The sequence below is a fragment of the Eurosta solidaginis genome, chromosome 5 (assembly GCF_040869045.1).
Source record: "Eurosta solidaginis isolate ZX-2024a chromosome 5, ASM4086904v1, whole genome shotgun sequence".
Classification (NCBI taxonomy): domain Eukaryota; kingdom Metazoa; phylum Arthropoda; class Insecta; order Diptera; family Tephritidae; genus Eurosta; species Eurosta solidaginis.
The window spans coordinates 108106647-108121618 of record NC_090323.1 but is presented as its reverse complement, the minus strand read 5'-3'; the positions used below and the strand labels follow the sequence as shown (position 1 = coordinate 108121618).

At 37.7% G+C, this 14972-nt stretch overlaps 1 protein-coding gene across 6 annotated transcripts in view; it reads left to right on the top strand.

Annotated features, from left to right (window-relative positions):
- The window catches only part of Ltn1 (E3 ubiquitin-protein ligase listerin), a 1386601-nt gene that overhangs the window by 560257 nt on the left and 811372 nt on the right, over window positions 1-14972 (top strand). For all 6 annotated transcript variants that reach the window (XR_010953911.1, XM_067791508.1, XM_067791509.1 and 3 more), the window contains exon 10: window positions 16-101. Coding sequence is in view for 5 of the 6 variants with exons in the window: in XM_067791508.1 (XP_067647609.1) it covers window positions 16-101 (86 nt within the window). In the remaining variant the exon portion in view is untranslated. The remainder of the gene's footprint in view (window positions 1-15; window positions 102-14972) is intronic.

Here is a 14972-nt window from a genome sequence, read left to right as displayed (position 1 = left end):
TTTTCATAATTTCAGAAAAAGCCGCAGTTGAGTACTTTTCGCTACTGTTCAAAGACATACAACAAGCAGTAATGCATTTAGACTTTAACGTTGTATACAATGTAAGTGTAATAAAACCGAGACTTGCAAAAATATATTTGCAAATTAGCGTGTTAAAAAGGTTCTTGGTTTCCCTCCGAACCGCACTCTTGTTGAGTTGCAAAAATAGGCCTCAAAAATCAGAAACCCTTAATTTTAATATAATATAATAATACACTGAACCAAAAACGTACATGTTTTCTTAAGAAAAAGTTTCATAGAAATTCACTCCGATTTTTTCATAAAATCGAAGAAAAATTGCATATAATTTTAGAAAATTTGCGTATGATTTAAGAAAAAATTCGTAAAATTATATTTATGACAAAACTTCGTTCTTATAATATAAGAAACCATATTCATTAAGCTGCTTGACTAAATTTGTTCTTAGATAATAAGAATTTTTTCTCAAAATTTAAGAAATTACGTACACAAACTTTGTTACTAATGAGTAAAAAGAAGAAGAAGAACTTTTACATACATTTAACTTGCGTATGAAAGCATTCTTACAATCTAAAACATTTTTCTTAGAATATAAGAATGGATACATGAGTTTGTGTCTCAGTTAACGAAAGAGTAAGAAAACGTTCATAGATTTTAAGAAAGTTTTCTAAGAATACAAGAACTGTTCTTATTTAAGTATATATTAAAGAAAAGTTTCGTAAAATCTAAGAACAATTTCTTGAATTCTAAGGAAAATTTCATATATTAAAAGAACATTTTCTTACCAAGCGCTGATATATGTAACTGTTTTTGTGTGAACGTGTATAGTATACATAATTTATTTGCACTTATGCAAGTGACGCGAGAATATCTCCTAAGAAACACTGAATTTACTTTTGGAAAATTAATTTGTGAGTGCTCCGTACAATGATTAAGTGTTTTCTACGTGCAGACAACTTTTTCGTTACTGAAACCTTGATGTTTCACTGAAAAAAAATTATAAACGCAAAGAATTCGATGCATATCGTTGTGCTAATTGTCGTAAGCTCATTTGGCGTTCTTATTCCTATAAACGCCATATCAAAAGCACATTGGAAAACGAACAAAGACTTCAACTTTATCGGAACCAGCAAAAAGTCATACGGAGGCAACGTCATCTACGTCAATACCACCATTATCACCTGCAACAGCTGCAGAACATTTCAATACCAATTGTACCTAATTACATATAAATATTACCTTTTGTTAATGAAAGTATATGTATCAATTTAATCAAAGTGTTTGAATTTCAAACTGAATGTATTTTCAATACGAAATGTACCTAATTACATATAAATATTACCTTTTGTTAAGGGAAGTATATGTATCAATTTAATCGAAGTATTTGAATTTCAAACTAAAAGTATTTTCGACACGAAATGTACCTAATTACATAGAAATATTACTTTTTGCTAATGAACGTATATGTATCAATTTAATCAAAGTATTTTATTTTCAAACTAAATATATTTTCAATATGAAATGTACCTATTTACATATAAATATTACCTTTTGTTAATGAAAGTATATGTATCAATTTAATCAAAGTATTTGAATTTCAAACTAAAATTATTTTCAATACGAAATGTACCTAATTACATATAAATATTACCTTTTGTTAATGAAAGTATATGTATCAATTTAATCAAAGTATTTGAATTTCAAGCTAAATGTATTTTCAATACGAAATGTACCTAATTACATATAAATATTACCTTTTGTTAATGAAAGTATATGTATCAATTTAATCAAAGCATTTGAATTTCAAACTAAAAGTATTTTCAATACGAAATGTACCTATTTACATATAATAATTTTCCTTTTGTTAATGAAAGTAAAATTATTTTCAATACGAAATGTACCTAATTGCATATAATAATTTTCCTTTTGTTAATGAAAGTATATGTATCAATTTAATCAAAGTATTTGAATTTCAAACTAAAAGTATTTTCAATACGAAATGTACCTAATTACATATAATAATTTTCCTTTTGTTAATGAAAGCATATGTATCAATTTAATCAAAGTGTTTGAATTTCAAACTAAAAGTATTTTCAATACGAAATGTACCTAATTACATATAATAATTTTCCTTTTGTTAATGAAAGTATATGTATCAATTTAATCAGAGTATTTGAATTTCAAATTAAATGTATGTATGTTCAATACGAAATGTACCTAATTACATATAAATATTACCTTTTGTTAATGAAAGTATATGTATCATTTTAATCAAAGTATTTGAATTTCAAACTAAATGTATTTTCAATACGAAATGTACCTAATTACATATAAATATTACCTTTTGTTAATGAAAGTATATGTATCATTTTAATCAAAGTATTTGAATTTCAAACTAAATGTATTTTCAATACGAAATGTACCTAATTACATATAAATATTACCTTTTGTTAATGAAAGTATATGTATCAATTTATTCACAGTATTTGAATTTCAAACTACAAGTATTTTCAATACGAAATGTACCTAATTACATATAAATATTACCTTTTGTTAATGAAAGTATATGTATCAATTTATTCACAGTATTTGAATTTCAAACTAAAAGTATTTTCAATAGGAAATGTACCTAATTACATATAAATATTACCTTTTGTTAATGAAAGTATATGTATCAATTTATTAAGAGTATTTGAATTTCAAGCTAAATGTATTTTCAATAAGAAATGTACCTAATTACATATAAATATTACCTTTTGTTAATGAAAGTATATGTATCATTTTAATAAAAGTATTTGAATTTCAAACTAAAAGTATTTTCAATACGAAATGTACCTAATTACATATAAATATTTCCTTTTGTCAATGAAAGTATATGTATCAATTTAATCAAAGTATTTGGATTTCAAACTAAATGTATTTTCAATACGAAATGTACCTAATTACATATAAATATTACCTTTTGTTAATGAAAGTATATGTATCAATTTATTCAAAGTATTTGAATTTCCAACTAAAAGTATTTTCAATACGAAATGTACCTAATTACATATAAATATTACCTTTTGTTAATGAAAGTATATGTATCAATTTAATCAAAGTATTTGAAACTCAAACTAAAAGTATTTTCAATACGAAATGTTCCTAATTACATATAATCAATATTCCTTGTAAAATGAGTTATAAATTAACCATTTCAAAAATTACATATAAATATTGATTTTTATACTCAGCTGAGCAGAGCTCACAGAGTATATTAACTTTGTTCGCATAACGGTAAACCGTGACGGCATAAAATAATCGAGATAGATATAGACTTCTATATATCAAAATAATCTGGGTGAAAACAGAAATTCATTTAGCCAAGTCCGTCCGTCCGTCCGTCTGTAAACACGATAACTTGAGTAAATTTTGAGGTATCTTGATGAAATTTGGTATGCGGGTTCCTGGGCGCTCATCTCAGATCGCTATTTAAAATGAACGAAATCGGACTACAACCACGCCCACTTTTTCGATATCGAAAATTTCGAAAAACCGAAAAAGTGCGATAATTCACTACTAAAGACGGGTAAAGCGATGACACTTGGTAGCCGTGGCAACGCCCACTTTTAAAAGAAGGTAATTTAAAAGTTTTGCAAGCCGTAATTTCGTGGTCGTTGCAGATATCATGACGAAATTTGGCAGGCACGTTGCTCCTATTACTATATTTGCGCTAAATAAAAATTAGCAAAATCGGATGAAGAACACGCCCACTTTAAAAAAAAAAAATTTTAAGTCAGATTTTAACAAAAAATTTAAAATTTTTACAGTATATAAGTAAATTATGCCAACATTCAACTCCAGTAATGATATGGTGCAACCAAATATAAAAATAAAACAAAATTTCAAAATGGGCGTGACTCCGCCCTTTTTCATTTAATTCGTCTAGAATACTTTTAAGGCCATAAGTCGAACTGAAATTTACCAATCCTTGTGAAATTTGGTGTGTGCATAGATTCTATGACGATAACTGTTTTCTGTGAAAAAGGGCGAAATCGGTTGAAGCCACGCCCAGTTTTTATACACAGTCGACCGTCTGTCCTTCCGCTCGGCCGTTAACACGATAACTTCAACATAAATCGATATATCTTAACTAAACTTTGTTCACGTACTTATCTGAACTCACTTTATCTTAGTATAAAATATGGCCGAAATCCGACTATGACCACGCCCACTTTTACGATATCGAAAATTACGGAAAATGAAAAAAATGCCATAGTTCTGTACCAAATATAAAAAAAGAGATGACACATGGTAATTGGATTGGTTTATTGACGCAAAATGTAACTTTAGAAAAAACTTTGTAAAATGGGTGTTACACCTACCATATCAAGTAGAACAAAATGAAAAAGTTCTGCAGGGGGAAATCAAAAGCTCTTGGAATCTTGGCAGGAATACTGTTCGCAGTATTACATATATAAATAAATTAGCGTTACCCGACAGATGATGTTCGGGGTCACCCTGATCCACATTTCGGCCGATATCTCGAAAACGCCTTCACGTATACAACTAAGGGCCACTCCCTTTTAAAACCCTCATTAATACCTTTAGTTTGGTACACATATCGTACAAAAACACATTATAAAGTCACCCCTGGTCCACCTTTATGGTGTTATCTCGAAAAGTTGTCCACCTATAGAACTAAGGCCCACTGCCTTTTAAATAATCATTAACACCTTTCATTTGATACCCATATCGTACAAACGCATTCTAGAGTCACCCCTGTTCCACCTTTATGGCGATATCTCGAAAAGGCGTCCACCTATAGAACAAAGGCCCACTCCCTTTTAAAATACTCATTAACACCTTTCATTTTATACCCATATCGGCCAAACACATTCTAGAGTCACCCCTGGTCCACCCTTATTGCGATATCTCGCAAAGGCGTCCACCTGTAGAACTAAGGCCCACTACGTTTTAAATAATCATTAACACCTTTCATTTAATACCCATATCGTACAACACACATTCTAGAGTCACCCCTGGTCCACCTTTATGGCGATATCCTGAAATTGCGTCCACCTATAGAACTATGGCGCACTCCCTTTTAAAATACTCTTTAATACCTTCCATTTGAAACCAATGTCATACAAACACATTCCAGGGTTACCCTAGGCTCATTTTGCTAAATGGTTATTTTCCCTTATTTTGTATCCAAAGCTCTCAGCTGAGTAATGTTCGGTTACACCCGAACTTAGTCTTCCTTACTTGTTGTTAATGAAATTATAATTTTATTGCATTAAAACTTTCATGAATTTTAAACAAAATGCCATATATTTATTTAATTCAAAAAATGTTTAAATACATTATTTGAACGTGTTCATATAAGTAAAAGTAGTTACATAAATTTAAGAATGGAGTCTTATAATCTATGAATATTTCCTTAATTTAAGGAATGTTTCTTAGATCAAAAGAATAACATCATACAATTTAGGAACGAATTCATGCATTCTAAGAACGAGTTATTATATTGTATGAATGTTTTCTTAAATTTAAGGAATGTTTCTTAGATCATAAGAATAACATCATACAATTTAGAAACGAATTCATGCATTCTAAGAATGAGTTCTTATATTGTTTGAATATTTTCTTAAAATTTAAAGAATGTTTCTTAAATCATAAGAATAACATCATATAATTTAAGAACGAATTCATGCATTCTAAGAATGAGTTCTTATATTGTACGAATATTTTCTAAAAATTTAAAATTTATTTTCTTAAAATTTAGGGAGGTTAGGTTAGGTTGAACTGGCCGGTCCATGAGAACCTCACATAGACCTATGTTATAAAATAACTCCGTCCTCTTGGCAAATTCCAGAAGCTTCCTAGGACTTAAGCCACTTGCTGCTTCTAGATCTGACAGCTGTATCACTCCTAATAGCTGGAGTCTTAGCCTGGCAAGTGCAGGGCATGAGCACAGAACGTGATCGATCGACCCGCACTTCCTACATCTGCTATCACTGACCAAGCCTAATTTAAAGGCATGTGACGCTAGAAGGCAGTGTCCAGTCAGAATACCCGTCATGAGTCTACAATCCTCTCTTTTTAATGATAGAAGCAACTTTGTTAGTCTAAGGTTGTAAGACTTACACATAATCTTCGACACTTTACAGCCCCGCGCTTGAACCCGCGCCGTTCCCACTTGGTCGATCATGTGTACCTCTCGCCTTCGCTTAATCTCGCCCAATCTAATTGGGACGTCTACGGAGCAAGCTTCAAGGGATGCGCCCTTTTTAGCTAGTTCGTCCGCTTTTTCATTCCCATCTATTCCCATATGCCCTAGGACCCAATATAGATGTATGCTTCTCCCTGTCCCGATTCTCTCCAGAGACTGCTTACACTCTAACATGCATTTAGATGCTGTGCTATGCGAGATTATTGCCTTAATTGCTGCTTGACTGTCAATATAAAAGTTAACACGGTTGCAGCTTAAGCTATTCTCTTCCAGGGTTTCTACTGCTTTGGTTACGGCTAATATTTCCGCTTGGAAAACGCTACAGTAATCCGGCAGCCTGTAGGATCTGCTTATTTCCGGATCAGCACAGTATACCGCAGACCCTACTCCTTCCACTACTTTGGAACCATCGGTGTACACATGTATCGCCTCGTTCGCCATTTGAGCACCATTGCGCCAACCTTCCACCTCTATTGTGGCCTTAAGATCTCCCTCGAAGCGCAGATAGAGAGGTAGTCTGTTCGTCTTGTGATTGATGGCGCTATACTACTATGGCCATATGGTCGGCGCTCAAGCTGCCCCAAGGCACCGAGCCTGGTTGCGGTCATTAATGCTTTGTTCTTTGCTACCAGGTCTACAGGTGGAATGTGCAGAATGGCATACAGTGCAGCCGTCGGGGTTGTTTTCAGCGCTCCCGTAATGCTAAGCATCGATAGTATGCATACCCCCTCTAATTTTTTGAGGTGTGTTGTTTTTTGTGTGGCTTTCCACCAAACAAGAACTCCATAGTATAGAATAGGGCTTACAATCGCTGTAAAAACCCAATGAGAAAGATAGGACGATAGGCCCCACTTACACCCCAGCATTCTTTTACATGCATAGAGTGCCATTGAGGCCTTCTTGACCCTCTTCTCCACGTTGAGCTTCCATGACAGCGTACTGTCTAGGATGATTCCTAGATATTTTGTGAAAGGTTTCTCCTGTAAGGTCACCCCTCCTAACTTAGGCCTGGTCCAATTTGGGACCTTGTACCTCTTTGTAAACAAGACCATATACGTCTTCTCCGCATTGACTTTCAACCCGACATTAGATGCCCAGGTGTGAATATCCCGAAGCGCGCGATTCATCAAAGAACTAATCGTTGGAAGGCACTTTCCACTTATGACAATTGCAACGTCATCTGCGTAAGCCTTAAGTTTTACGGGTCCCTCATCGAATCGCCTGAGCAGTTGGTTGATGACCAGCGTCCACAGCAGAGGTGATAGCACCCCTCCCTGCGGCGTGCCCCTGTCCACTGATTTTGTGGCCTCGTACAATCCCCATTGTAATTTAATCTTTCTGCAATTTAACATGCAGCCTATCCATCTGATTAAGGCAGGATGTACTTTAATGTAATTAAGATCATCCATAATCACCCATTTTGCAACGTTATTGAAAGCTCCGGCAATGTCCAAGAAGACTCCTAGAGCATAGTCCTTATATTCCAGGGATTCCTCTATGTAATGCGGTGTCTACCGACTTGCCTTTAGTGTACGCATGCTGTGTTGTGGAGAGCAGCTTTTCATCCACGCTGGACTTTATGTACACATCTATCAGCCTCTCAAAGGTTTTGAGCAGAAATGATGTTAAGCTAATGGGTCTATATTCTTTGGGATACACGTTACCGATCTTCCCCGCCTTTGGTAGAAAAGCTATACGAGCAGTTCTCCAAGAGTGCGGTACATGATTCAGTCTTATGCACCCATCGAATATTATTTGAAGCCATTCCACGACCGTCCTACTTGAGACTTGTAGCATGGCCGGGAATATACCATCTGGGCCCGGCGATTTAAACTTAGAAAACGTCTTCACTGCCCATTCGATCTTGGTATCGGTCACCAACCCCGGCACTACTAGCTCCGTGATCGAAGTGTGAGTAATGTCTGCTGACTCTTTTAAACCGTCTCCCGATGGGAAATGTGTGTCGAGAAGCACCTCAAGGGATTCCTCACTATTACGTGACCATTCCCTGTTCTCTTTCTTTATTAGTCCCTTTACTATGTTTCCCTTTGCAGGACTTTTTTCAACCGTGCTGTTTCGCTGGAGCACTCTATGTCCGTACAGAAAAATTTCCATTAGTTTCTCTTCGTCCTGGTAAGTTCACGCTTGTAGAGCCTCAGTAGATCGCTGTACTCGTCCCGACACTCTTCGCTATCCGCGGTCTTTGCGTGCTTAAACATTTCTTTTACCTGTCTTCTTAGAAGACTCAGCTCATTGCTCCACCATTGGGGCTTTGCTTTTCCTCGGAATCTTCTTAGAGGGCAAGCTTTGTTATACGCAATCATAAGCGTCCTTGTTAGGAATTCATTCGGCTCCTCCAGTTGCTCTACATTAGCAACCTCTTTGGGTTGTCCCAGTTTTGTTTCTACATGTTTCTGGAATTTAGTCCAGTTCGCTGACCTAGGGTTTCTAAAGGTTCCTCCCTTCTCTACCCTCTTTAGGGGGATGCTGAAGCTGATATACGCATGGTCGGAGAAGGATGGTCTATCAAGAACCATCCAATCATACCTTGATATATCACGCTCGGATCTCAATGTAATATCCAGAAAATTGCTGAATGTTGGACCAATGTAAAGAGGGATTTCCCCTGTTGGCTATCTGCAAATTGGTTTGCAGGATGTAACAAAATAGAGATTCGCCTCTCTCGTTCGTATCTGCTCCTCTCCACGCATTGTGGTGCGCATTTGCATCTGCGCCTATGACCAACCGCCCTTTGCGCCCTTCCTCCTGTACTAGCCTTTTGCACTCCATCGGTGGAACCTCCGCTGCATGGGCCATGTAGCAGGACGCCAGAATAAATGCCTGCTTATTCTTTTGCTCAACGGCCACCGCTACGAGATCCTCAGTGGTGTAATTAGGCAGCATATATGAATGCAGCTGTTTCCTTACCATTACTACCGCTCGCACCCGTCCTTCCGTTTGCGCGTAGTAAACGCCAAACCCGCGCGCGCTATGTCCAGAAACCTTTCCTCCCGATGAGAGCCACGGCTCCTGGATCAGCGCCACGTCAAACGAACCCTCCTCAAGGGTTAGGAGGAGTTCGCTCGACGCCACTTTACTGTGTTGGAGGTTTATCTGTAGGACTCGCAGCACCATTGGGCTGTTTGTCCCCCTCCAGCACCTTCGTCTTGACGTCGTCGTCCTCCCCTTGCCCTCTTGATTTAGAGTATTCGAGGCCCCCTTCAGCCTCTCGTGACTGTTGTGCCGGGTGTTCCTATATGCGACTCACAGAACCATTTAGCGATTGGTCCTCTTCTAACACCTTCGTGGTGACGTCGGGGACCTCCACCTGTCTCTTTTCCCTTAGGCTTTTGAGGTCCTTTTCGACTTCGCCCACCTCTAGCGTGTTAATGTTTTTATCCTCGGGACTTCTTTTCCTGAGTCGCATGTAATTTTGGCAGTGCCAAAGGACATTTTGCCAAGCTGCGTATACAAAATATCCTCCGCCTGCTTGTTTATTTGGCAGATGTAGAACTGAACATCCTCGGTAGGCCGAGATACAGTAAGTACCTTCCAATCCTGTGTCGGTATGTTTGGATTCTGATTCTGCAGAAGTCCTCCGACTTCATCACGCATGGTATCCATACCTTAACTTTTGGTACCGTGGGGATTTGCGATTTAACCAGCACCTCAAACCGCGCGTTCGTGCATTGCCTTTGGAGATTTGGAACCACTTCCTCCAGCCACCGCAAGCTCGCGATGTTTTCGCATGCTATCATCTTCAACCCTTATACCATCCCCCCGAATCAAAGGTTGGAAGGGGCTTACTTGGTTGTTCCCGCATAATCTTCAGCATTAATCTAATAAGCTCCCTTTCCACAGATCTCCACCCTTCAGTAGTCATTTGTCCGAAAAGACTGCTACGATCAACCAGCGCCACAGTCAGTGACTGCCACATCACTCATCTTCTCGGGAAAAGCCGGAATGTTAGTGTTATCTCCCTTTGGAACCTCCGAGAAAGCCTGAGTCTTACCGTTAACTCCCTTTAGCACCTCCGGGAAAGCCGGAGTCTTAGCGTTATCTCCCTTTGGCTTATCTCCTACTTCCGTAGTTGGAACTTCCCTCTGACTCGCAGCTTTCGAGGTAGTTGCTACCTCGCTATTGGAGCCCATCTGTCTTACAGCTTTGGGTCTACTTGTCTTGTCTATGCGACTGCCCTGCCTCGCGGGAAGGGATTTAGGGAAGAATTACATAATTTTTATGAAATGCAATTTCTTGGAAAATAAGAATTTTTTCTTGAAATTTAAGAAATATTCTTAAAAATAAATTTTATGGATATCTTAATGTACGTGTTTATATTCTTAAATTGTATGAATACGGTTTTTGGAGAGGTTTTCAATAAACATTTCTTAAAATGTACGCACTTTTTTTAGTATACATGCACTTTTTTGGTTCAGTGTAAAGCAGATTGTATTACAGAATACGGCTTAACATCTTCTGATTGTATAACTGTCCAACATTACTATCAGAGCTGGGTAGTAATGATTACTTTAGGTATTCAATTACCGTCGATTCCCCATTACATATACTTGAGGAAAGTAATCAATTCCTTTCCTCCACAGCAAAGGAATTGATTACATTTCAATTCCTAAAAAAAAAATACCAAAAGTAATTTCGTTTTTTTGAGGCTCGAGTACAAAAAATTTTTTGTTTGTAATTAAAAAAAAATACTTTGCTCAAATGCAATTTCTGTCCCAGTACTTTCGAAAGGAATTGGAAATGGAACTGACAATTTTCCAATTACATTACAAGGAATGCCAAGATAATTAATAATTTCCCATTTCTCAAAGGAATTGCAAAAGTAATTGAAAAATTCTTATTGTACAAAATATTTTTGCGATTCAAGCGGTGATTTTGTGAGACCATTGCAACTGCTTGGACCATAAGAAAATGTTTGCAAAACACAAGCACTGTCTTCTATTACTGGCAATTCATTTCTCCTTGCCATATATGAGGAAAGGTATGGTAAGATTGTATCACCGTAGTTTAGACTTGCTGTTGACCGGCCGGCCAATTGCCTTTTCCGTGGCTAGCAGCGTTTCTTCATATTTTCCCCAAGTGCTACAGGCAATCGACTTGAGGATTTTGTTGCGGCTTTGTACTTTAGATACAACTTCGATGGCATACGCCTTGAAGGTGAGAGTGTGACCGAAAATTACCCCTAAAATCTTTGGATGACTGATAATATCCCACGTCGCAAAACAGAGTGGCCGTGTATTTGGTCGGCTAGGTTCAGATAATTTGCAGTCTATCTTTTTATACAAAGGGGAAAAGGTGAACCTTCTATATCTTGGAGTAGAGTGCCGTGGATGACTGTGTCAAAAGCTTTCAACAGCGCTAGTAGTGCTGTGCCTTTTGCGGAAACCATGCTGATAAGTGGCTAGGCGAAGATTCGCAGTAAACTGACGGAGCAGGAAGGTTTCCAATGTCTTGTTGATTTTCTGACAGGGTGGATAAATGATGTATATTGGAACGATTTTCCATCATCCCTTGTCAAATTTGAAAATCGTTCCAATATACATCGTTTCCAATGTCTTCGCTACTGGCGAATGGAATGATACCGGTCGTTATGACTCACCTTCTTTAGCCGGTTTCCCACGCTTGAAACGTGCGTAAGGTAGCTTTCTCCCTTAGCGCCAACATGTTTTAGCATTGGCATGGCTACTCCATCTGGACCTAATGATTAAAAGGCTTGGCCTTTTTCGTGGCTTCTTCAACCACTGTGGGGTGATGATAATAGGCCACACGTCGTTTTTGTGTTTATGTTCCTCTCCGTTTGCACTTAATCTGGCCTTGTCTACTCAAGGACGCATTACAAATTGCCGGCAAAAACCACTCACGCATGTCTTCGAGTCCACAGAGTTTTATCGCCAAAGGCGATCGATGTATTATCATTGTTTTTTCGTGTTAGTCAAGGATTTGACGATTGACAACGGCTTATCGACACCGAAGAGGGTTGCAGTTATTAAGATGCTCTTCCAAATTGCGCGTTTGTGTTAATTACTAGCCGCATAGTATTCAAGTTGAGATTCCTAATATGAGTCAAGTTGTCTCGCTAGGTCACATTAGCACCTGGCGGAATTTCCTTAGAGAATATTTTAATTAATTTCTAAACATACATCAGGTGAGCTAGAGCCATAGCGCTGAGCCTGGTGATAATGCAACACAATGGAGATCAATGTATAGATCCCTATGCCCAATCCTGTGTCAGTATATTCGGGGCTAACTTGGTTGTTCGCGCATCGTCTTAGGCATTAAGCTAATCAGCTCTCTTTCTACAGATCTCCATCTTTCAGTAGTCGTATGTCCGAAAGGATTGTTACGATCAACCAGCGCCACAGTCAGTGACTGCTTTGCCACATCACTCATCTTCTCGGGAAAAGCCGGAGTCTTAGAGTTATCTCCTTTGGGCTTACCTCTTACTTCCATAGTTAGCACTTCGTCACTTTTGATGTCTCCCTTTAACTTGTAGCTCGCGAGCCTCCTCGCTATTGGGCCCATCTGTCTTACGACTTTAGGCCTATTTGTCTTCTCTATGCGGCTGCCCTGCTTAGCGCCTCTGGGACTGGGTCCTTTCTGCGTCTTGAAAACAGGCTTGTCGCCTTCCGCGAACGTTGCCTCTTCATTCTGCCATTCGACGCTTCTTCCTCCTTATACCGGTTGCAGTGCCGAGGGTTTCTTGCAACAAACCTTTTGAATTGCTTTCGAGGTACTTCTACCGCATCATGAGCCCATTCCAAGCGCTCGATTTCCTCTTCTGTTGGGTCGACCACTGCTCCAGGCGTTGGACAATTCTTAGTGCTGCTCGGTATAGGGACCGAGCTCTCTTACCTCCTCTGCTCCGTACCCTTCTTCACTCTACTACTCCGTTATGAGTTGTATGCTTTTCCAACACGGAGTTCATTGAATCAGCACTACTCTCGTTCCCTGAGTCCGACGCGTCGCTTGATGCGTTTTTGTCTTCCTTGGCTTGCGACCCAGTCCTCCCCTTATCATCGTCCTTATTACAGTTAGATAATGACTCGTTCATCTCGGCCTTACGACCACCTGTTTCTCAGCGGTCCATTATTATATACGTTTCGTCCGCGCCCCTTACGTAAGGCCATCAATACTTTCCGAGGTGGCCCGGTATCGGGAAGGCTCTGTTCGAATACAGACGCCGAATTTATCCTCTGGCTGCAATTCCTCCAATAGGCACGGTCCGCATAACACCCTGGATTAGGGGGTTGGCAGTTCTTGGTCACCGACGTCCCGCCACCCTCCTATGTGGCGAAGAGGCGTAGATGCCAGTCCTAAACCGCTCATAGGAGGCAACTATGGATGGTCCAAATTTCAAGAATACGAGAAAAAAGTTTTCCGGAACATTAATGGTGTTTACGTTACGCCAGCTGAATGTATCAAAGAAAATTAAAAAATTATGCTGCTTTCCTTGCCTGCACACTTCGAAAGCGGAGGAAGGAAAGGAGACGCCCCTACTTAGCTGGGAACTTTGAGAGGGTAATTATTTGATATTTATTGGTGTTTCAAAATGCCTTCAGTTACCACTCAAAAGAAAAACCTGATGAAATAATGAAAAGTGTGACCCGAAAAGTCACCCATATTAACCGGAGTAAGTTCCTATACACAGACTAACTTGTAGTTTTTCAATTACTTTCACAATTCCTTTGAGGAATGGAATGGGAAATTCGAAAGTACTTTTTCCTTTCCTTGTAATGTTATTATAGGTCAAACAAATGTCAGTAATCTTATTATTATTACTCTGGTTTACAGCCAAAATGCACCAGGGACGCCATTATGAAATTCCTATGTAAAATCACCCCCTGATTTCGAAAATCAAGGTCATTTTTAATTCTATGGTAACGTTTTTGAGATATTTACGAATAACGGGTTTTCCAAAAAAAAAAAAAAAAATTGGGTCCAAGTAATTCCAAAACGGTTTGAGGCTTTTAAAAGGTAATAAAATTTGCTAGGCCCTGCAGATTCAAAGATAACGAACAATCATTACGGATTTTTTCCAATTTTTTGTAAAAATATAAACAAATTTGTATTTTGCGAAGAAGGAACTCGAAAACTTTTTATTTTTTTGCAGATTTGTTTTTTTCTCTCTAAGCTCTGTTTTATTACAAAAAAAAAAGCTTTCATTCAACAAAATCGATGGACTAATACAAAAGTTATAAGCATTCAAATAAATATATCCATTTAATACTTAAGTACCCTACTGGTACATATGTGCTAATATTCGCTAACTAACTGATATACGAATACTAACACATATGTACCAGTAGGGGGATATATTTACTTAAATGCTTATAACTTTTGTATTAGTCCATCGATTTTGTTGAATGAAAGCTTATTTTTTTGTAATAAAACAGAGCTTAGAGAGAAAACAAAAAAAATCTGCAAAAACTAACTAACTGATATACTAATACTAACACATATGTACCAGTAGGGTACTTAAGTATTAAATGGATATATTTACGTGAATGCTTATAACTTTTATATTAGTCCATCGATTTTGTTGAGTGAAAGCTTATTTTTTTTTGTAATAAAACAGAGCTAAGAGAGAGAAGAAAACAAATCTGAAAAAAATTAAAAAGTTTTCGAGATCCTCCTCGCAAAGTACAAATTTTTTTATATTTTTACAAAAAAAAAATGGAAAAAATCCGTAAAGATTGTTCGTTATCTTTGAACCTGCAGGGCC